This window comes from Eumetopias jubatus, unplaced genomic scaffold (genome assembly GCF_037043125.1).
Source record: "Eumetopias jubatus isolate StellerSeaLion01/CBP00866 unplaced genomic scaffold, mEumJub1_p1.0 scaffold_14, whole genome shotgun sequence".
NCBI classification, from domain to species: Eukaryota; Metazoa; Chordata; class Mammalia; order Carnivora; family Otariidae; genus Eumetopias; species Eumetopias jubatus.
In genome coordinates this window covers 86,711,535-86,736,015 of record NW_028274820.1, presented here as the reverse complement: position 1 = coordinate 86,736,015, position 24,481 = coordinate 86,711,535, and the positions used below count along the sequence as shown (strand labels likewise).

The 24,481-nt window shown below is 41.7% G+C and overlaps 2 protein-coding genes and 1 non-coding gene across 3 annotated transcripts in view; all 3 read left to right on the top strand.

Moving 5' to 3' along the window:
- Positions 1 to 849: 849 nt before the first annotated feature.
- TSGA13 (testis specific 13) lies at positions 850 to 13,686 on the top strand. The gene is made up of 8 exons (XM_088018622.1): positions 850 to 872; positions 2,344 to 2,403; positions 2,597 to 2,681; positions 4,694 to 4,765; positions 5,827 to 6,033; positions 10,496 to 10,635; positions 11,460 to 11,587; positions 13,520 to 13,686. The coding sequence occupies exons 1-8, from the start codon at positions 850 to 852 to the stop codon at positions 13,684 to 13,686; spliced, it is 882 nt and encodes a 293-aa protein (XP_087874748.1).
- Positions 2,046 to 2,148, top strand: LOC114211803 (U6 spliceosomal RNA). The gene has a single exon (XR_003609836.1). It is a non-coding gene; the product is annotated as a U6 spliceosomal RNA (small nuclear RNA).
- Positions 13,687 to 14,058: 372 nt separating the features above from the next.
- The window catches only part of COPG2 (coat protein complex I subunit gamma 2), a 115,784-nt gene continuing 105,361 nt past the window's right edge, over positions 14,059 to 24,481 (top strand). Inside the window, exons 1-4 of the mRNA XM_028106366.2 lie at positions 14,059 to 14,156; positions 15,323 to 15,375; positions 15,947 to 16,027; positions 18,548 to 18,619. Of these exons, the coding sequence (XP_027962167.1) occupies positions 14,120 to 14,156; positions 15,323 to 15,375; positions 15,947 to 16,027; positions 18,548 to 18,619 (243 nt within the window). The 5' untranslated portion in view covers positions 14,059 to 14,119. The remainder of the gene's footprint in view (positions 14,157 to 15,322; positions 15,376 to 15,946; positions 16,028 to 18,547; positions 18,620 to 24,481) is intronic.

Genomic DNA, 24,481 nt, shown 5'->3' with positions numbered 1-24,481 from the left:
AAGACCCCCATAATTCAATCCCATCCTACCTATATCCACTTTTATGTCTTACTACCTAGAACAACAACAACAAATACCTTCTAGGTAGGTGACTTCACACACCATCTTACAGGGTCATGGCTCAAGCTCCACATCTTTTAGGAAATGTCCCTCCAAGCCTCACTGACCTCTCTCCTCTAAATGGTGGCTTGTACATCATCAACTTTTAGCCTCCATTTTAAATTGTCTATATAAAAAAAAAAAATGTAGCAATTCCTTGCCACCCTCTCCGCACATCCACATATACACACACTTTCCCTAGCTTCACAGGCCTAACATATGGGAGCGTGATTGTATTGAAAGGGGAGATAAATGAAAGCACCATTGTTCTCCAACTTTCTCCCACGACTGACCCATGAGTCAATTTTATTTCAGGTCTTAATGTAGGGAAATCTTACCACTGTCTAAAGGAATTAGAATATTATCTTTAAATCATTTGGTTAACTCTCTTCGTTTTTTCAAGGCCCCAAGAGATGAAATAATTTACCTAATACATTAGCATGTATTTGTCATTCTTGTTTCACATTTAATGGTCACTTCCTCTCCCCCCCACCCCTTCCACCCCACCATTTACCACCTAAGTTCCTGAGGACAAAGGTCATCATGTCTAGTGCATTTTCTGCATTCACAACACCTACCAGTCTTCTCTTTTTCCCACACAGGATCAAGAACGGGGCTGGGCACATGGTGTGCACTAAGGAAGGAATAGATTGAATTGAGCCCCTGCAGAACGTGGACTCTTTGGAGGCACTGAATTTGGCCTCTGGGTGAATACTTACCTTGGATTGGCCCACTTAGCAGTGAACAGCAATGGGCCAAAAGGGACATACCAAGTGTGTAGTTTTGTTTACCCCACTAAGTTATAAATACCATTTTATACAGGCGTATGTTGTAGTATGGCCATACCACCCTGAAAGCTCCCAATCTCATCTGATCTCGGAAGCTAAGTGGGGTCGGGCCTGGTTAGTACTTGGATGGGAGCCCATATCACTTTGAACAGGTCTAGTCTCAGAGTAGACTCTCATTAAAATTGTTCTAATTGACTGACTGTCCTCAGGTCAAAACCCAGATCTTGGTGTGTGTTTCATGCAGCAACTAGAGTAGCATTATCAAAAGGAAAGGTCCAGACTGTCCTTGTCAACACTGCTGGACTGAAGGAACATTTTTCCCACAGCTCTATGCCTTATGTTGGCCTTAAAAAAGAGTATCTGGGATCCTGTGCTCCCTTTGAAATAATAAAGAAGCATTTTGAAAAGTGCTATAATAAAGATTGTAGTATATTACTATGAGATAACTTAAGGTAATAGGACACATCAAAAGGGTACCAACTTTAAGATGTTAACTGGGGATGAACTTATTTTGGTCTACCCACAATGTGTCACCTGCTCCCCTTGAGACTATGTTTTAAGACCTCTGGCATGAGTTAATGATGAAGTTGGTAGGCAGCAACAGATGGAAGTGAGCCAGACTTGGATGGGACTTGATACTGAATTCGGGGTGATTTGTACCACCCTACAGCTGTTGACCTGCCAACTACATATCTTGGCTATTTCTACTTTTCTTAGTTTGGTCCTTGCACTGCCACCCTCATTTTTTAGAGGAGAGAGGTCTACTTCAAGTAGTCCCAGGCTCCTACTTTAATGTAAGCTAGTTTAATACCTAAATAGGAACTATCTCCAAGGAGGAAGCAGGCCATTTATTTTAATCATTAACCCAATCTTACTGATGAGCATCTTTCACTATGTTTAGGCACTAAATGGGTTTAGTAGAATTAGTCAAGGAATCTAAAATACTTTCTTACTAAATATTGTAATGTCTGTCTCCCTCTTTTCTCCAAAAGGAACTGGTATCTGGGTAGGGGATCACAAAGTAAGAGAAAGAACAGAGTATGAGGATATTTGCCATTGATGATTTTATCATCTTAGTTCTAGATAGAGAAACCTAGATATGGTTAGGTACAAGAGGGAGCCAGTAGTCCAAGCATGGTCATTAAGAATTGGAAATTTGTGCTCATGTCATCAGCATATATACTAAAATTAGAATGATAGAAGATTAGCATGGCACCTGCATAAAGATGACATGCAAATTTGTGAAGTGTATTCCGTTGTGGACTTCCACTAATAATATCCGTCTCATGGAATCAGTTATTGGCAAAGGTAGAGTCATTTCCCTGCAGAGAAGAGTAGGCAGGTAGGCATTCAAAATAGTAGGTGGTCTTTAAGGATATTGAAGTTCCAGTTGCCCAAGAGAATGTCCTTAAGCAGTCTACTAGAGCACTTTCTCAAGTTGTCTGAAACCCCCAAGAATTCAACTTACCAGATGTCATCATGTCTCCAAGAGGTCCCACTTGCTTAACTTTTCAAACTGAAGTTTTGTTTTCCCCCAACATGCAGGCTGGATAATGAATCCTATTCTTTACTCTACGTATATATTCAATTAGTGATCCCCCAAATTGGGCTCTTCTAAGTCAGGCTCCCAAACTTCGTTGAGGGAGATTGAGAACACACCAAAGACCAGCCCTCAGAGTAAGAAAATACAATTGGATATTCTGCTTCTTTTTTAGGTTTCAACAAAGCAAATCAAACATTCCAGGAACAAGCTCAGTTAAACCTGAGAGAGGAATAGTGATTGACAATGATGAGGTAAGAAAGAACATTAGAAGAAAGAGTTAGAATACTTTATTTTTTTTATTTTTTTAAATTATTGATTTATTTGACAGAGAGAGACACAGCGAGAGAGGGAACACAAGCAGGGGGAGTGGGAGAGGGAGAAGCAGGCTCTCTGCAGAGCAGGGAGCCCGATGTGGGACTGGATCCCAGGACCCCGGGACCATGACCTGAGCTGAAGGCAGACGCTTTAATGACTGAGCCACCCAGGTGCCCCAGAATACTTTATTTTTTTTAAAGGTTTTATCTATTTGACAGAGACACAGCAAGAGAGGGAACACAAGCAGGGGGAGTGGGAGAGGGAGAAGCAGGCTCCCTGCTCAGCAGGGAGCCCCCAGTGTGGGGCTCCATCCCAGGACCCTGGGATCATGACCTGAGCCAAAGGTAGAAGCTTAAAGACTGAGCCACCCAGGAACCCCAAGTTAGAGTACTTTATAAGCTGGGTTCACAAACTTCCTGTTGAAAAGCAAAAAGGGGTTAAGATTCATATAAAGAGCAAGGTTAATTTATCCTAATTTTATGAAAGGGAAACAGAGACTTAGAAAAGAGTACTTAGAAAAGAGACAGGGACATATCAGCAACAAATCAGGGCTAGAAGCCAGGGACCATAAACCTATCTTAGAAACCTGACTTAGCTAGACTTTATGCTCCTCCCCACCAGCCCCCTCTCAAAAAAACAAAACAAAACAAAAACAAAAGCCTACAAAAGAAAAGTTTTCACATCTTTCTCTCAAAATTTTCTGAGACTTCTATGATTCTGAATATATACATCCTATCTGTGAAGCAGATTGTTCATAATATATCTTTGTTTTGAACAAAGGGACCTCAGTTTTCCAAAAGGATAATAAAATTAAATCATTGCATCTTTGGATTTATCTCTTCCCATTGTTCCTCGTGGAATGCATGGCATGGCTCTGATAGTCCTCCCGGTCTGTCCCTTGTCCCCCCAGCCCCTGGGCATTGCCAGCCCCTGGCATTTTCCTCCCCTCATGGCACAGTTCTGTCCCACCCTTACTTCCTCCCTCTTCCATTCACGTTCATGATTTTCTCACCTTTCAATGCATGTTCCCGTCCCTCTGCACCCCATCTTACCATATCACCTCCTGAGGGGCATGGCAATCTTTGGAAATGCTGATCCAAACACAGGATTGTGCCTGCTCCTCTTTTTCTGATTTCTGATTATGCCCAGCCCAAAGGCGGTAACTCAGAGCTTTTCCCTCCTTGTGTCCTCATCCCTTTGACTCATCTCTGGGTGACCTACAGCTGAGCTAGAGGCTAGGCAACAACACCAGGGTCAGGGAGGGAGAGGCAGGAGGACCAACAACTGTACAACCAAGACACGCCACTCCATCCATCCGCCGATCACCAGCACATCCACCAGCGGAAAAATGCAAAGTGGTGGACAGGAGTATTACTGACATTCAGTTATTTTGGGGCAACATTTCTAGAAGAATCATGTACTGTAGAAATATAGCAAAATGCACCATTGTTTCTTCCTTCCTCCATATGTCTGCTTCCATCTCGGCAGGCAATGGTCCCTGGGGCTCCCTTCCACTAGGACCGTTAGGTGATTGCCCTTTCACGACTTGCTTTTCTCCTCAGAGGGTGTCCTCCATGTTGATTTTCACCTGATTTCCTATAGAAATGGAAAGGGCAGAGGGAAGAGTTCTGATGCCTTGGAGTGATTTGTCCTCATCTGAAATTTGATGCTGCCATTACCTACTTCCCCCTCATAGCTTTACCTGACATCCATAAAGTGGGTCCACATGTCCATGTACAAGTTTTCCTGTTGGGATGCCTCAGAACCTAGCTCTCTTTGCTGTGGCCCACATTCCAGAATCCCAGGGTGCAAACCTTGAAGCACGGTGTTATCCTCACTTAATTTAAACAAGAGACCAGTTTTTAGTCAGATGGAGGGGAGGTGAGGAATCGGATATTGTTTAGGCTTGGTGCAACTTGAAACCACTGATTTCAGTTATTGTCTCTAGATTTGTGATACAGTCGGGCAATCAAAATTTGTTCTGAAGAACCTTCAGCATTATACCGTCCATCCAAATTTGGTAGGTGGATTCTTCCCCCCACGGTCCCTAAGAGTAAGGTCCAGCAGCAGTGCCACCAGCTTCTGTGACTGCACAGGCTCATAGCACAGGGAAGCAGAGCTGTCCTGGGACACTTACGCCAGGGGCAGTGCTGAGTATGGTGACGGTGAGGGACAAGGGAGGAACTGGGAAGAAGGTGGTCCCTGCAGCTGATTTTTTTTTTTTTTTAAGAGAGAGTGCGCAAGCATGCACGCGCAGAGGTGGCGTGGGAGTGGAGGGGCAGAGGGAGAGGGAGAGAGAGAATCCCAAGCAGGCTCCACACCTAGCATGGAGCCCGCTGCAGGGCTCAATCTCATGACCCTGAGATCATGACCTGAGCCAAAATCAAGAGTTGGACACCCAACCGACTGAGCCACCCAGGTGCCCCACAACTGATTTATTTTTAAGTTGAGAAAACCTATTTCTAATCAGGAGGTATTCTATTCTCCCCCTCTCTAATCCTCTGCCTTCTGCCTACAGAAAGAAAAGCAAATTTAGTGGGATGGCCCCTTCTCCCACCACATCTTAAATGACATGTTATCTTTTGTGACTTCTTTTCCTTTATAAGGTTGTGCTTATTAGACATGTTAATGTGGTTGTGCCTGTGGAGAAATGTTGGTGGGTGGAAAGATGTAGACAGGCACTGTGTTGGGCTCCCAGAACAAGGAAGGAACTTTGGTCTCTGGCAATTTCTCCCTTTGTCTCAGAGAGAGTTGTAGAGAAGGCCATTTAGGTTTAACATGGAAACTTCTGTTTGCCCCATTGTGTTGGGCAAGATGTGACGCTTTTTCAGAAGAACTAAGTCATCTTGCTCCTTTTATGTGGAAACTTTTCCAACTCATTTCCTCACCCCTTAGACTATTTGTGGGGACTGCTCTGAGGGCAGAAAGGGATGGGGAGGTTCAGATATCTTCTGTAAAACAAATTTCAGAGCAGATTTGTCCAGCCTATGTACAGCCTCTGTCCCTCCCCTAGCCAATTGATTTGTTAATCTTGTCTTGATCTAATCCCTTTGTCTCTCTGGAAACCTCTGTGTTGCTCAGGCCCAGTACTATGAGCCTTTGAAGCCCACAGCCCTGCAGAAATTCCTGGCTCGAAACAGGAAAATCAGAAGCTTCATGTTAAAAGTAGCAGAGTATGATCAGGATAAGACCTTACTGATTATGACCAACAACCCACTTCCCTGCCCAACTGACCAGCAAGGAAAGGACATGGCCCCAAAATACTTAACCAAGGAGTTGCTGCTCAAGGTAATGACACATGGGGAAGCATCCTGGCATCCTGAGGAAGGATCCCCAGGGATTGGGAGCTAGCTTGAAGAAGGGAGTTAAATTAACAGGGGAGATGGTATTCAGGAGCCAGCTTCTTCCTTCTTACTCCTTGCTATGTACTTCACACATACACACACACACACACACACAATCTGGAGAGCCTAAGAAAGACTCAGAATAGCACAAGCTTGTGTCATGAAACTTCATTGCATGGTCCTAATTAGAAATTGTTCCTCCTTGGCCAAAGACATTTAGTTTGTAATTAACCAAAAGTAAAATAGCCACTGGCTTTCTAGTTGAGTATAAAGCAGTAAAGGATAAATCGAGAAATGAAGAATGAGGAACAGAAATAACTAAATGGGAAATGAGTAAAGGGTTATTAATGCTTTACACCCACTGTTTTTGGGAGTCAGGAGAAGTGGAGAGGAACAGAGCAGAGAATTTACTATCATGGCAGACAGACATTTGGGACTTGGTTCTACACTATAGAAGTTCATGTTCAATCCAATAAACAATTGCTGAACATACACTAAACAAAGAACTAAAATATAAAGATGCTTTCAGAATAGTTTCTATCTGGAAGGAACTTGGAGTCTAGTAGGAGACACTGCTCAATACATGAGAAATATACAAGTTCTTATAATATACCAGGATTTATGGATAATAAGAGAATATGTGAGATACAGAACTGAAGTAGAGTAGAGCTCTGTATCTTTGTTGGTGGAAAGGGAGTCATCAGAGAGGTTTTACAGAGGAGGAATCCCCTGACAAAAGAATGGGAGAATATCCCCATCAGAGGAAAAGGCAGAGGCATGAAGACCTGCAAAAGTGAGGTGCATTTACAGAGATGTGAAAGAGTAAATGAGGGGGACATAAAAGGTATAATCAAATTGGTATTTTAGAAAGAATGTTTTTGGAGGTTGGGAGAAAGATGTGTTTACTGTGGAAGAGATACAAATCAGAAAGATTAGTTTTGATGTTACTACAACAGTCAAGGTGAGAGATGCTGAAGAATTAGACTAAATAGCAGAGGAAGTGAAGAAAATAAATTTAAAAGATATTTAGGAACCAGGATCTAAAAAAGATCTTGACAGCCTTGCGAGCAGGCCTACTACGACAAGAAGAAATTGAATGAAGTGAAAGTGCAAACAGAAGAATCTAAATATCACAGAAATTACCCAAGACAGACCCTTGTGATACAATGTGGTGAATTTGAGGTTCGTGTTTCCTTAGGTCCTAGATGAATGGCAGTAAAACCTCCTCTCCAAATAGAGGGTAAAATGCTGATATGCGGTGATAGATGCTGAACATGAGTTCGTTAACAAATTCATTGCCTATGGTCTCTTGGATCTCAGAATTTGTGCCCTTTGAGCATAAACTCAGTGGTCAGTTCTCAATGGTTCTGGGTAATGTACACTGAGAGAGGAATGAATGCTGGGCTAGGATTGTCCTACTCAAGGTAGAGAAGGAAATACAAGACTATCGTGTAGCTTGACGTAAGAAGAACTTTCTTCCAACAGCTGGTACTATATGAGCCTTCCAAATCATATGCAGGACCTGATCACATTCATGAGCAAATTGTGCTACCAGCCAAATTGTAGTAATAGACAGAGTTAAGGCACTGATTGTCAAAGACTGACACCATGGTAATTCTACAGGCTCTCTGGAACAAGTGCCCAAAATCTAGAATGCTTCTTTCATATTTACGCTACAACCCCCCTTTCCCTTGTTAGACAAATATGATAGTATTTAGTGAGCCTAAGACTGTATACAAAAAGAGCATTCTTTTGCTATGCGCAGGCACATGTATAAGAAAAGGGTGGGTTCCAGCAGGCAAATTGAAGATCAGAGCAAGCATGTCTGTTACAGGGATGGCTAACCTCACAGCCTCTTCTAAGTGAAATGGCCCTACCACCATCCATGAAGAAAAGGATGCCCTTGTACAACTAACTGGGACCTAAGGGGGACACCAGACCCAGTGAAGCAAAATTCATAGGCTGATCAGTGACCCGTGGTACAGATTGGTATCCCGAAATGAAAACAAACAAAAAACCCCCCAAAAGCCAAAACCAAACCCTCACCAAAGTCAACCAACATATCAACAACCAAAAATCCCCAGACGGATCAGATTCCTGCTTCCAGGCACCTGAGTTGGGAAAGGGGAAGATGAAGGCAGTGGGAATGAAAGCTGAAAGGACAGGTAGAGAGAAGCCATTAAAAAAAAAAAAAATTAAACCAGATGGAAGAGGGGAGTATAGGGACCATGAAAACAGATACAAAGTTCTAGAGAAGTAGAAATGAATTAGCGGAAGCTACAGGTAGAAGAAACATACAGAATACAGGTAGGGAGTAAACACGGTAGAGAGAAGGAAGCTGACAGGGAGAAAGTAGGAGACAAGCTAATGATAGGGTGCCAGAGATGGGATACACCAACTCATGCTGTGGTAGTCCTTAGCGAGTGCTGTCCTGAATTCCAAATACTTTTCCACTCCTGTTTTTCTGCCATGAGGGCTAGCTCTGGTAATGTTTCTGCTCTTTTTGGGGCTAGACTCTCAGTTCCTAGGCACATGTGCTCTTAGAGTAAAACCTGTTTGTTGAGGTAACTTGAACAGAAGTTGCTCAAAACTGGAAGAGCTTAAAGAGAACGAGTACAGAATTTAAAAGACATGGTTCAACAGGAAGTATTTTTTTTTTTTCAAGAGGCTTTAAAATTCTGTGAGAAGCAGCTCAGTATGTGTCATTTAATCAGTCTGGTCATTCATTTATTCTTTCATTGATTCAACAAGTATTTATTGAGCACCTAATTTTGTGCCAGGCACTGTTATGGGTGGTAGGGATATATCAGTGACTACACCAAAATCTGCCCGAATGAAGTTTAATTCTAGTGAGGCAGACAGACTTTAAGTAAGCAAACAATCACACAGATACTGTAGAATGTGATAAAGCCATGACAAAGCAAGATAAGGGAATGGAGCACGATGGGTGTGAGGGGCAATTTTAGATAGTGTAGTTAGACGAGACTCTCAGAAGAGGTGATGACATTTGAATAGACTTTAACAGGGTGATGGGATGTGTCCTGCTGTTGCTAGCATATTGTTTTCATTTCAGATTGCCACACATTAGGAAGAATACAAACAGTAGCTTTCTCAAATGAGTTACAGGAAAAATCAGGAGAATAGAGAGCCCAAAGCCAGATCACAAGAAGTTCAAAATAGGGGCTATGTTGAGCCTAAGAGGGGAGAAAGAGCTTAGGAGGAACATGATGGATCTCTTCAAATTCTTTAAGGACTCTGCGGAAGAGACACAAGATTTGTTCTCTTTGGGCTACAGGGTAGAAGTTGGCGGGGGTGGGGGGGACAGCCAACAGCTGAGCAAAGAGGAAATAGGTTGAGTTTTTAGGTACAGGAAGATTGGCCACTTGATAGTAATATTGTGGAGGGGATTAGAGAGTCAGATGAATGGTTAGACTGGGTGACCTTTAAGATCTTTCCTTAAAGTCTTTGATTCTATGACCTTTAGTAATGGTGAAATGATAATCTCACAAAACATCCCATTTCATGACCTTTCCACTGCAGACAGAGAATGGAATGTGAATGAGGCAGTCATCTTTGAGAAAAGAAGGTAGAGTCCCATGGATTTCCTTCCCAATTTATTACCAAGTGCTCAGTTTCCTAAATGATTCACTAACTGAATCCTTCTCAAAACTGGGTAAAGTCTTCTACCATTCACTTCAAAGGGCCACTGGGCAAGTCCAGTCAATGGCTTAAGGCACTGACCAAGCTTTGGACATGTCATCTGGCAACAAAACAAATGGGTACAGAGTTCCCACCCCCTACCTCTCATCTGCAGTTTAGCGTTCTGTGGTTTCAGTTACCCACAGTCAACCTGGGGGCCAGAAGCAGATGATCCTCCTTCAGGAGTAGCCTAACGCTAAGTCACGATGCCTAGGTCACTCACCTCCCTGCATCTCATCACGTGGGCATTTTATCACCTCACATCAGCACAAGAAGAAAAAGGGTCAGGGCAGTACATTATTTCAAGGGAGAAAGAAAGAGACCACATTCACATAACTTTTATTACAATGTCATTATTCTATTTTATTGGTTGTTATTAATCTCTTACTGTGCCTAATTTATAAATTAAACTTTATCATAGGTATGTATGTATAGGAAAAAATATAGCGTGTATCTAGGGCTCGGTACTATTCATGATTTCAGGCATCCACTGGGGGTGTTAGAATGTATCTTCCATGGATAAGAGGGGTCTGCTCTAGTAGCCCACTCAGGGAACTGCTTCCTTTTCTTTTGATTTCAGTCCCTTCTTCCCTCTCTGACAGGTTTTGTTGCATCATTTTAAAGGAATTGAAGTTTAGTCCAGGAAATTAGTTCAGTTGCAAGGGCTCATCTTACTCCCTCACTTACTCTTCTTTCCTCTCCTGCAGGAAAGTTATCGACACCAACCTCCTGAGAACTTCTGCCTACCCCTGATGTCTCAGAAAAAAAAGTTAAGGTCTGGGCTGAAACCAACCTTTCCTATGACCCTGTTGGAGGATCCTACATCCAAGCGAGAACAGTGGTTTAGGTGAAGTCCCAGCTCTTTTTCTTCCTATCATTTCCTTATTCATGTCACTATCTCTTTTCATCACAATTTAACAAAAGCTTTTTGATTGTAGGAAATATATACAACTGCATAATAATAAGACAGCTTTTGTACATGACCCCCAACCTCATTTATACCCCAATGAAAAGAAACGATAATGCAAAACTAAGGTTTTTCCACTGAGAATGATGTTCAAGAGTGAAAAGAAGTACTCAAAGATCTATGAGAGGAAATAGAACAACATTTTCTCTCAGTGCATGTGAAGGGCTGTAGCTTAAGAACAATGTGCTAGGAGATTTCATTTGAAACTAGTAATAGGAGCAGCCCCCATCTAATGTGGGGAGGAGAGAAGAGATTTTATTTTGTTTTTATTTTTAAAATTTTTAAAATTTTTATTTTTTAAAGATTTTATTTATTTATTTGAGGGAGTTATTTGAGGAGAGAGAGCCAGAGAGCACAATTGGGGTTGGGGGGGGGGGAATGGCAGAGGGAGGGGGAGAAGCAGGCTCCTGGCTGAACAGACAGCCCAACATGGGGCTGGATCTCAGGACCCTGGGATCATGACCTGAGTCGAAGGCAGATGCTTAACTGACTGAGCCACCTATGTGCCTGAGAAGAGATTTTAGAGTTCCTTCACAGATTTACAATGCTAGGTTCTAGAAGCATCCTTTCCACTAAGCAATACTCCCACTCCATACCAATGAGCACTCTCTAGTGACTGTCCTTTCTTCTCCCCCAGAATTAGAGTGTAGTGATTCCATTAACCCCCTGGCCTAGGATCTACTAAATGAGCTTTCTTTCTTAAGGTTTTCCACCAACAATGATTTCAAGAGTGAAGGGAAGTATTTAAAGGTCTATGCTTTGAGGAAACAGAAAAAAATGTACCCCCAGCTCAACTTTGCTTCAGTCTGTAAAAGAGATATGAGGAAAGATGGTAAGTTTCTTTCTTTTAAAGCAAAGGCTTACAGATCTGAGATGTGGGCAAGAGGGACAACCTTTTGGGGGCAAGAGATAAGGACAAATCAACATCTCTTACGGAGGTTCTGGAGACTGTTTTTCCTTGTAGCCTGGAAGTTAAGAACTGTTAAAAGGCCTGAGTGATGCTAGGCTTTGGACCCTGTTACACCCTCAAATTTCATTTCTTTTCTTTTTAACCCTCAAATTTCAAGAAAGCTCTAGGATAGTGTTTCCCAAACTACCCACCTACCGCTTTAATAGTTTTGGCCATATTGATGTATTATTTGCCCTGTTATTTATATAACGTTTTTCTTTAAAAGTTTTTTTTTGTTGTTGTTCCTTTCTTAATACTATATCATATGATATACTAGGTACATGTTTTTTCCTGACAAAAATTTAGTCAAATTTATAATAATTAAAATTTAAAATATTTATCTATGTATCACCCAAATCTGCCTTGTATAATGCATATCACACTTTTGTGGAAAACTGTTCTAGAAGGACCAAAGGATAAGTCTGTGGGTTTCAGAAGTTCATGAGTTTCTTTGGGGTCGAGGCAGGACATGGTGTGGAAGGGGTTTGGGATAAGGTTTATGGAAGAGAATGCAGTGACAATGCTCCCCACACATTATCATTCACTTAACATTTATGGGGCACGTATAAGTGTTGAGCACTTATCAAGCACCAAGACTGTTTTTTTCCCCCCAGCCCTGGAATAATAAGTAGGGATATTTATTTCCTTCAAGGGAAATTCCACCCCTCCACCAAGGCAAGTTTTGAGCTTTATAAGCAAGATAAGGTGAACATAAGTTAATAGCACATTTAGTAAAGCTGGAGTTAAATCTTAAAATGACTATATGTAGGATATCAGCAGTTTGGTTTAAGTCAATATTGGGGAAAGAATTTCTCTACAATCTAGAATCTAATCTAGATTAGAATTTCTCTAATTTTTCAAGGGCATGAACCCAATTTACATTTCTAAACAGAACACTTAATATCTCAGTCTATAGCAATTAGTAGATTTTTGGTGACTTTACAGTTTCTCCCAAGAAAAGTGAGTACCTACTTACTTATGCATCTACAGGGCCCCTTGTGATGCTTTCCCTAAACAAAGACAGTGGTGGGGGGGGGGGTGGCTGTGAAGTTGAAACAATGTCTCCGCTTCAAGTAAAAGAGACTGCTAACAAACCCTCCTTCTGCCAATAGCCAGTCATGTTCCATGTTTGCCAGGCATCCAAATAAAGAAAGATTACGTAGAAAATGGTTTGGATGGGGGCCATAATTGGATGGGGGCTGCTTAGGAGGCCGTCCAAGAGATGGATGATAGGGCCAGAATGAAGGTGATAGTAGTAGGAAGGAAGAAACAGATCCAAGGGATATTTACAAGACATACTGCATCAAAAAAGTGCGAGGGATGGAAGCAAAAAGAGCCCGGGATGGACGCTTCCAAGGACAGACAGAGGTCGAAAGAGAATCTGGATAAAGTGAGGACACTGAAGCCAAAGGTAGAAACAGTTTCTTAGGTACACTCTCAGACAGGAGAACGGAAAACCACATGCAACTTTAGGAAAAGGCTCAGAGGAATATGAATGTACAAGCGAATGCATCTTATTAAGAGTTATCTAAGTGTCAATATGGTTGCAGGTGGAATCATTTGAAAGGGGTGGGATGAAACAGGGAAGACTCCAAACTGGCAGTGTCTTAAACTGGGTTTTGATGAAGGGAAGGGATCCAGAACTATAAAGAAGGTTGGGCATGGTAGTCCGTGGTCCAAAATTTACCCTCTTGCTAAGAGTAAAGACCAGCTTCCTGGTCCCTCCAAGTGGTTCGCTTTCCTGCCTCACACTGAGTGTCCTTTTAGATCCTCTGGAAATCCACATTTACCAAGGTGCCCTGTGCTTTGTTGCAGTCGCCAAGTCAGGGAGTGACCTGCCGACTTCCAAGCTGATTTGGGAACCACTAACACTTTCGTCGCTCCTGGAAGAGAAACTCACTAGAACTCTGCCAGGGGAGAGCACCTTCCGCAATGGAAGGGCCCAGCAGTGGGTTATTAAAAACGCCACTGTCCTCAAGTGAAAACAAACCCTCCAGGCTTCCCCGCCTCGGTCTCCAGAGACTAAGGGGCCTGCAGAAGTCACCATCCAGGGCGTGCCAACCAAATAAAATCGCATTCTGCCCGCTCCGGGCTTGAACTGCCCGGTCGCTGGCAGGATTGGCCAGGGCCAGCCCCAGTCTCCGACCTGTCGCTGTGGCCGGGACGCAGCCCTGGGGCCTCAGCGCCTGGCCCCGCCTCCGCCCGGCTGGGGGAGGAGGAGAGGGCGTGGCCGCGTCCCTAGGGGACCAGAGCGGCCGCGACAGCCGGGGGAGGGCGGGCCTTCTCCCCGAGTGACGGGACGGCGACCCAACCGGCGCCTGAGCACGGGGCCGGCCTTCCTGCAGCCTCTTCCGCTCGCCGGCTGCGGCGCCTGGGACGGTTGCGGTGGGTCTGGGCGCTGGGAAGTCGTCCAAGATGATTAAAAAATTCGACAAGAAGGACGAGGAGTCTGGTACGCGCTGGGCTTCTGACGCCCACCCTCAGCCGCGGGGGCCCCTTCCCCGCCCGCCGCCACCTGCTCTCGGGGGCCGCGGACCTGAAGGCGTGGGCGCCGGTGTGCCAGGGGGCCGGAGTTGGAGCCCGCCCCTCCCTGCGCCCGGCTCCGCTTTGCCGCAGCCTGGGGCCTGCCCCTAGCCCCTCCCCCGGGCGCCGGAGCCTCCCCTCGGGTCGCGCGCTCGGGCGCCGCGCCCGCGCGCCGCGTCGGGCAGCTCGGCGGCCCCGCCCCCCGCTCCCGCCCCCCTCCCCCGGGCGCAGCCCCTCGGAGCCGCCTCCGCCGCGCTCGCCGGGGGTGGGCTGACCGCAGAGGAGGCGGGTCCACGGCGCGTGGCTGAGGGAGTGGGTTCGCGCGTGTGAGAACGGGGGATGCTGGTAGTGGTAGGCCCAGAGTGGGTCTGGGCTCGACGGGACAGTATGTGCGTGTGTGCGTGTGTGTGTGTATGAACTTGGAAGTGCCTTGTACCTTCCAGTCTTCCCGGGGACCTTAACTCTGTCCGCTTCCCAGGAGGTTAAGACTGTCCCATGGTACATCGGCCATTCAGTGCTCAGGCATCCAAAAGTGAGTTGCGTCCAGAGCAAATGGGGAAGATGCCAAGCCACCTAAAAACAACAAAATCCCCCAAACTCCCAAACCAAAACCCCTCAGTGTTTGGTACTGCGCTCCCATGGTGTGGTCGAGGTTTGGGGTAGTAAATCTCCATGGCCCTTCCAGCTTGATAGGATTCTTTGCTAACTCTTTTCTGCTTCGCAGTAATTGTTGGAAACATGTAAGATAGTGCTTGCCTTTGGGGAAATCCAAAGGGCCCAGCCACAATCTCATTAATCTTAGCTGTGTGCACATGACATATACTTGTCACATTCGTGTGAAAAGCAGAGAGGGGAAGAAGACACTCATTTTGGGCAGGGATCCTGCAAAAGAGTACAAGATCTTCAATGACTAGCAATGACAGCTAGTTCCAAAATCAAAATGATTTTATTCAGTTTATATGTGTATTAGTAATGATTGTCACAGTGACATCCCAGTGGTCACTTAGATGAGCTATCCCAAGCATTCAATACCCTTCTGTAGACAATAAGTTTGTCTAGGACACCTCTTAAAGACATTTTTTGTTTATAATATAGGTAGTGGCTCCAATCCTTTCCGGCATCTGGAGAAGAGTGCTGTCTTACAGGAGGTATGACTTGGAAGTATGCTGTGTTCTTTTCTATTCCATTTTAGAATGGTGGGCAGAGAGCCCCTGGAATATGATGACCCAAAATAAGAATTGAGAAATGTAATATTGTGTTTGGAGAATACAGACTTGAGGCAAAAGGAAGACGGATTATTTATCCTAGGAGGATCTAGAGCTTATAAAATGCAAAAACATGTAGACTCTCCCATCAAAAAATTGATAATTTTAAAATTCCAAAGAGGTGTTTAGTACAAGGTTACTGAAGGAAGTTGTAGACATTAAACTAATTGTATTCAAATGCTGTAGATAAGTGTTGTGATTCTTACTTAACGCGTAAAACCCATAAAGTTGAAGTACTAGATCTAAGGGAAGGAGTTAGTGTGGAATGGAAAATCAAGACCATATTTAATAACGTATCATATACTGTGATAAATTGAAAACTGTAAACAATTAACATTATTTGGCTATTGTGATCAAAATATGTAATAGTCTATTTGATTAAAGTTGATTTTTTTGTAATCTGTGATACAAATGATAGAAAATATACTATGTATAACAATTTTTTGTCCCATAGGCTCGTATATTCAATGAAACACCCATCAATCCAAGAAGATGTTTGCATATTCTTACAAAGATTCTTTACTTACTGAACCAGGTAAAGTATTTTGATTTTCCTCAGATTTGTTTCCTGGAATAGAAATACATAACATGCAGTGAAATACTTTCTGGAAAGTATAGTTATTTTTAAAAAATTCACTTAATTTAAAAATATACAGTGTTTGATTAAGGTAAAGATACATAAAACTTCTTGAGGACAAGGATTATGACATATACTTCTATTTTATTCATGAGGTACTAGACCAGCTAAGCACATAGTAGGTCTCAACATTGATTCAAATTTAACAATTATTAGTTAATGTCAAAACATGTTGTTTAGATTTGTTTAGAGGTCTTTATGTCCCTCCAAACATATAGTACAAAATCTTATACAAATTCCAGATAGATATTTTACTTTTTTTTGGAAGGGGAGGAGTATAATAGTGATGTTTTTCAAGCTTTGATTTTAATATTTAGATTACATATATATTATCCCTACTGTACCATGATTCTGAGCGTAACCATTTTGTGCCCTAATGTCCTTTTCTATAAATGGGGATTATGATAATGTCTGTTTTCTAAAGTTGTAATCATTCAGTGAGATAACGTAAAGCACTGAGAATAATCCTGGACATGCACATTCAGGAATAGTTTTAATTCAGTCATTCAGCAAATATTTATAATATACCTGCTGATTCCTATGCACTGTTTTAGGCACTGGGGATATAGCAGACAAAACAAAAGTATTTGCTCTGATAGAACATAGATTCTGTTTGCTGTTATTGTTACTAATTTTATTTTTTCTTGTGTTTTTGTTTGTTTGTTTTGCGTCAGACTGAAAAAAAGTCTCATGAAATGTCTAGGACCTTAGAAAATGTGATTTTGTTTCTTAGATTCACACACACACGCACACCCAAATACACATGTATATATACTTCAGGTGGTTTACATATGGTGTTATGAAGACCATGGTTTCCAATTTGAATTCCAAGAGAATATCTTATTTTTACTGTATTTCTTGACTGAAGACATGATGAAGATTTGTTGTTTGCAAATGTAGACTGAGCAACAAGTGCATGCTTGTACATAAAATATATTCTTGTACCAACATTATATCCTTCTGTGGTGGCATATTAGAAACATTTAAGGCAAAGTCAGTTTGATTTAATTTTTCATAGCACACATTGCATCCAGGTTGGCTAAATCCATTATATAAGCAGAGTTTCGAGTAGTTGAAGGTGGTGCAAAGTAGCATATACTTTTATATTGACCAGTACCTCTTTGATGGGCAACTCATGTTGAAACACTTCATTATCTTGATAAGGAAATTACCTGTATAATCTGATAAATAAACACAGTCAACTACATAAACAGGTTTGGGAACCTTAGTTTTATCCTTGGCCTAGTTCTTGGTATTGCTTTATGGAAAAATACTTTTAAATTTCTACTGCAGCTGACCTACTCATATATTCTGAATTTCAAGTCCAAAAGTAGGGACTCAGGGTTTACTGATATGACAGAAAAGTGCCCGGACTTCTGTATGTTCACTAAGTATTTATGAAAGAGAGGGGAATCTCTTGCTGATGAGCACATTGGGTACTCTGATATAAGTAATTGTGAATTCTTATACTTTGTCTTTCATCCTCAACTTTTTAAAGTTTTTCATCAAAATTTGTTTATTCTTCTACCCATGACAAATAGATTGAAAACTAGTTATATTCCATGTGAGATGTTAAGCCCTGAGAAGTGATTGAGCCTAACACGTTATGAGGACTGCTTTTAATGAAATTGAATATTGACATGTTAATGTCTCAGGTGGTCTGTAATCCGGAATTTTTTGACTGTGAGTGAAATAGGTTATCTAACATCTTGCTACTTAAAAAAAAAATGTCATTCTCAGACTAGCAGCATTTGCATAACCGGGAGCTAGTTAGAAATGCAGAATTTCAGCCTTCACCCAGAGCTACTGAAGAAGATTCTGCATTTTGGCAAGATCCTCGGATGATTTATTAAGCATATTAAAGTTCTGATCCAAAGCATCATCCAAAGCCTGAGTTACATAACTAATCTGGTTCCTGCCTTTTGGTTGACCACTTTTTACCGCATTTTCTGGGATTCCTAATATATAGTTCTTTATAATTTAATATTTATTGTGCTCCTATAATATGTCAGGCTTTGTGCTGGGCATTGGATTGTAGAAATATAAAAGGTGTGAGCTCTGCTTGTAGGCAATGTAGTACTAACATGCCATTCTGATTAGGAACTCAATTTGCTACTACTTTCTACTTCATTGTAAATTGTGGTTCTCTAGGGAAATTAAAATAGTTCCTGCTAAAAGGTTAGAGACTACTATTCCAGAACTTTTATAGCATGGTGTGTGATACTGAATTATTTTAAATAAGGAGTGGACAAAATGGCCATATAGATTTATAAATTGAAAGCCAGAAAAATAGCACAGAGGCAGAATGTTTACAAAGAAATTTTTTCCCTGAATTTTAAAAGATTTTTGCAAAAATAAAGAGAAAATCCTTAATACACCTTTTTTTAAGTTTAAGAAATTGTTTTCAATTTTCCTTAGGGCGAACACTTTGGAACTACAGAAGCCACAGAAGCCTTCTTTGCAATGACTCGATTGTTTCAATCTAATGATGTAAGTCTTTTTATTTTATTCTTTTAGGCTGGAAGAGCTTCTTTTATTCTTTTTCCCTGGGGAGCTTGGAGTGTTCCAAATTAGAAAAGGTCGCCTGAAATATTTCAAATTACTTAAACATTATTTATCTTCATAACATTTTCAAATGTTCATTAAAGGCCACATGAATGTGAAAGATGGACAGTATACAGCGTAAAGCTCTCCCCCCACAGATCTCTCACGCAGTCATAAAAGCCGTTCATATCCAGCGTGTGGCATGCCACTGTGAAAGTCGGCCGGTGTGGAAGTCAGTGGACATAGCTGCCACATCTCTAAGTTCCCAGTCACGTTTCTGGTGGGCCTGCGGTTGCTGTTGATCAGCAGCAGGGCTGGCTGGTAAGAAGTGCCAGAGCAGCATGGGGAAGCGGACATGGGGTAGGGAAGAAGAAGTGTAAGGACAAACCAAAGCTGCCAGCCCCTCATTGTTTGTGTCTCACTGCCTTAAGCCACTCTGACTTTCAGAGCATAGTGTCTCTGCTGCTTTACTTCTGTTTTCTAAATGTGGTGCATATTTCTCTTTTGCCCAGCACTAGCTCAGAACCTACACGGGAGGGAGTTCTGGGAGATAGATAGACTTCCCAGCTTTCTGTTGATGTAAATTGTCCAAATCTTGCAGTATTTTTGGTATGTACTGCATATCTTCACCAGCCACATTTGGTGCACAACCTCCAGGAACTTCTAGGATTTGAGTGAGGTGAACATAGGTTATATGTCTGGATAATGATAAGATTTGGGAGTAGGTCCTCAGGACCTCAGCAGTCTCTTGTAGGGCAACTGTCTCAGGTGAGGCCATTACACATTCTTCAGGCAAAGGGAGACTCATTTCCTCAGAGAATGAAGAGCTGCTTGTACTTGCAGAGAAGGCTTGGGGAATTTAGGGGTTCAAGGTACTCAGCTTCATCAGAATCTGCCCGTATGTCCCCATCCCAGTTTTCAGGGTCCCACTCCTTCCCAATCCAAAGTCTTCCCTTTAAGATGCCCCACAAGGTGTGTATTGAATTTTCATTGTCTTTCAGCCACATGGAGGGTTTGCTTTTCAGAATTCTCAGCGTTGTGTCCACATGACACAGGCTTTCTATTAAAGGTGTTACAGAAGACTCTAGTCCCTTACCCAGACCTTGAGCGGTGAATTTCAAACTCTGGACTCATTTCTTTTACCAAGTTCTCCAGTGTACCTAGAAACAACTAACCCATTATATAACACATTTTTACAAAATATTCTATGGCAGCAACTGCTGGGTTACCCAAACCTTGTCTTCTATAGGTCCTTAATGATGCTTCTCTGCAGGTGTTGATTTAAGTATTTTGCCTCTGCATGCCATGGACGACTAGTCTCCCCTTTACCACTGGAAACAGGGTCATTAATGCCTTTTATCGAATCAGAGAAGCAATTTTAGATTTCTGTTGTTAAGGTCCTGTTTCCCTTTAATCACTTCCTGTACCAGAAATTCAGGGTTCAATCAGGGAAGCAGAACCACTGTGATTATTATAGATTTATATATTAGAGGAGTTAGACTTAGAAAGCCAGGCATTTCAGGCAGCTGGAGTAAGGTCACAGAGAGGGACTATTACAAAAGTTATGGAAGGCTGTTGCCTCTTTGTGGCTCTGTGAATTTGCAGCCCCAGGTTGCTGTTGCTCAGCGGGATGGCAGTTGGAAAGAAGAGCGGGCCATGGAGCAGGGAAGAGACAGAGTGAGGACAAACTCGAAGCCTCTAGCACAGAGGTTGTATTAAGGAAAGAAGGCATGAAATAGTTTTCTGGGAAATGGATTGGGGAAATGTAGGTTGTTGGGCAGTACGAATGGCCCCTTGGAATTAGTGGTCATGAATTGAAAGTATTACCTGGTGGCTCAGTGAACATTTTTCTCCAGCTATAGGCTTCCGATTGCAGCATGGAACGGTTAGAGAATGGATTTAGTCAGAGTTAGGGTTTTGCCAGGTTAGTAAACAGAGGGAAGAGCAAGGAAGTTGAGTGACTGAAATATTAACTATGGAATCTGGTTAGGAGGCAAGTAAGAACAGGAGCTGATTGGGACAGTAAAAACTTGATCGGATCAATGGATTGATAGAGTGAAAGGGCTGTTGGAGTCAGGAGTGGTGCCTGGAGAGTGAAATGCTTGGAAATGAAATTATGAAAGGGATACTGTTATTGATGGGGGTGGCAGTGGAAGTGGGTGATTGCAAAAGGAAGGAGGACAGGATCCTGGTAGAAAAGTCAATTCTACCAAATGGTTAGAGTTTCAGAAATACTGTCTGTATGGATATTAAAGTCACCATAATTATTACTGGGTTAATATTGGAGATAGTAATGGTGAACAAGGTACTAATATATATATTTTTTTAAATAAGGGAAGTAACTGGAAAGCTATATATGCAGACAGGAGTGGTGGCAGGTGATGCAGTCTGAAGGCATAATTTAAAGCCAGAGATTTTTAGGGGAGAACAAGTGAAGTGAAAGAAGGAAGTGTAGAGATTTTGAACAGGCAGTGAGCTTCCCCACCTGTAGTTTTGGTGGATGAGGGTTTAAAGGAGAGAAAACAGCCACCTTTGGGGAGGGCTGCGGCGGGGGGGGAATTCTCAGGGAGGAGCCAGGTTAGAGACAAGGTGGTAGAGGTTTTGGGATTCGAGAAGGATGGAGGACAGAGTCAGATTAGGTGCTTTTCTCAGCTGCATGGCAATAAGTGTCCAGGTGATGAATAATGACCAGGATATTTCAGGTTTTTGTAGTGACTGAGGTAAGGAGCCAGGTTGTACAGCATATGCTGTGATTCATTGTCATAGTCCCTTAGGCAGAATATGGAGATGAGGGTGTGATTTTTGGGGGGAGGAGAGGGAGGTAGGGATTTTGCTGCAGCATTGGGGGGCTGCTTCCTTTTTCCAGCCATCCTTTACCAGAGGGTAATCACTATCTTGAGATTGATAACCTCCTATCAGTGTTTATATGTATTGCATATGTTTGTATCCATAATCTATACTTAGTGTTTTTGTGTGTTTAAAAACATAAGTAGGGATGCTTGGGTGGTTGTCAGTTAAGCATCTGCCTTTGGCTTGGGTTGTGATCCCAGGGTCCTGGGATTGAGCCTGCATTAGGCTTCCAGCTTAGCGGGGAGTCTGCTTCTCCCTCTCCCTCTGCCCCCACACCCCACTTGTGCTCTCTTTCTCCCTCTTTCAAATAAATAAATAAAATCTTTAAAAAATATATAAGTGATCAGAGGTGGCTGGGTGGCTCAATCAGTTAAACAGCCAACTCTTGATTTCGACTCAGGTCATCGTTTCAGGGTCCTGGGATCGAGCCCTGCGTCAGGCTCCATGCTGAATGCAGAGTCAGCTTGAGGATTTTCTCTCCCTGTCCCCCTGCTGCCCCCGCCACTGTCTCTCCCTCTCTCTCTCTCTCTCAGATAAATGAATAAATCTTAGGAAAATATATAAGTGATCATATTATATTATTGCAGGGTTTTTTTTGAGATTTTTAATTTATTTATTTGACAGAGAAGCAGCAAGAGAGGGAACACAAGCAGGGGGAGTGGGAGAGGGAGAAGCAGGCTCCCTGCCGAGCAAGGAGCCCGATGCAGGGCTCGATCCCAGGACCCTGAGATCATGACCCGAGCTGAAGGCAGACGCTTAATGACTGAATCAACCACGTGCCCCTATTTTTGCAGTTTTCAAAATTCATGTTTTCAAGATCAACCCTCTTGCTGCACATACTTCCACTTTATTCAGTTTCACTGCTGCATGTGATCCCAGTGTGTTAATATACAGTATTTCTACTCATTTATCCATTCTCCCATTGGTAGATATGTGTGGCTTCCACTTCTTTGCTATTACAAGTGATATTATACGTAATGTTTATGTACATGTCTTGTGCACATAGTAAGAATTTTTCTGAGACAGATACCTACAGCTGGAATTTCTAGATAATATTTGATCTTATCAAATTGATCTTTGAATTAATCTTGCCCTAATTTACACAGACATTGCTTTAAATCCTTGTTCTGATAATAAGAAATTATGTTTGCCATTCAGAAGAATGTGAAATGGCATTTCTTTGTGGTTTTAATTTGCATTTTCATGATCATTGCTGAAATTGAAACTCTTCCCATGTTTAGTGGCCATTTTACTTTCCTCCTCTGTGAATTGTCTGTTCATATTCTTTACTTATATTCCTCTTATTGACTTATAGGAAAATTTTTTTATTTTATTTAAAAAAACAGCTTTATTGAGTATAACTTACATATTAATAAAATTCACCAATTTTAAGTGTGCAGTTCAGTGAGTTTTGACGAGTGTATGGAGTCATGGAACCATCTCCACAGTCATGATTCAGAAACTTCTCATCACCTCAGAATGTGCCCCTGTATCCCTTAGTTGTCTGACTCCTCGCTCAGCCTCTAGCACCTAGAAGTCAGTGATCTACTTTCTGACAACACAGTTTTGCATTTTCTAGAATTTCACTTAATATTTAATCATATAGTATGTATCCTTTTATGACTTTTATGTCTTATTTCTTTCTCTGAACTTACGGCTTTTGACACTGATCCAAGTCTTTGTGTGTAACAGCAGTTTTTCACTTTTATTGCTGAGTAGTATTCCATTGTATGGAGGTGGTCTAGTTTACTTATCCATTCACAAGTTAATGGTTATTTGAGTTATTTCCAGCTTATGGATATTATGAACAAAGCTGCTAACTATATTCAATAGAAGTCTTTGTGTGGACTTACTTTCATTTCCTTTGCTTAATATCTAGAAGTGTCATTGTTGGATTTGCATTTCCTTCATGATGAATGTATTAAGCAAATATATACTTATCTGCCATCTGTATATCTTCCTTAGTGAAGTGTCAGTTCAGATCTTTTACTTTGTTTAAAAAAATCATGTCATTTGTCCTCTTATTGAGTTGTAAGTTGTCTTTATATTTTCTGGATACAAGACCTTTATCAGATAGGTGTTTTGTACATATTTCCTCCCAGTGTGTTGCTTGCATTTTCATTCACTTATATTGTTGTCTTCTCCATTTACCAAAAAAAAAAAAAAATATATATATATATATATATATATATATAATTTTCATAGAGTAAAATCCACCTTTTTAGGGTATAGTTTTGTGACTTTTGACAAATACATACAGTAGTTATTATCACCATTGCAATCAAGATTTAGAATGTTTCCATCACTCCAAAAAGTTCCCTCCTGCCTCTACATATGATCTATTCTAACCATCCTCAGCCCCAGGCCACCACTGGTCTCTTCTTTCTGCATAGTTTTGCCTGTCTGGGAGGTCATAAAAATGGTATCAGACCACATGAAGCCTTCTGAGTCACTTAGCATAATGCATTTGATGTTTCTCCATGTTATTGTTTGCATCAGGAGTTTGGTTCTTTTTATTTCATTGTAGTATTCTATTATATGGATGTAACTCAGTTTATCTGTTTGCCCTTTGAAGGATATTTAGTTTGTTACTAGGTTTTGGTGGTTACGAATAAAGTTGCTATAAATATTCATGTACAAATTTTTAAACATAAGTTTTTATTTCTCTTGGGTCAGTTCCTAGGAGTGGGATTGCTGGATCATATGTTTAACTTTGTAAGAAGCTGCCAACCTCTCTTCCATTTCCACCATCACTGTTTGAAAGTTCTAGTGACTACATTCTGGCTAGGACTTGGTATTGTCTTTTTTTTGCATTTTTAAATTTGTTTTTTTTTTTTTTTTGACTGTTCCAGATGTGTGCTATATTTTATTTTATTTTTTTTTTAAATTTTTTATTGTTATGTTAATGACCATACATTACATCATTAGTTCTTGATGTAGTGTTCCATGATTCATTGT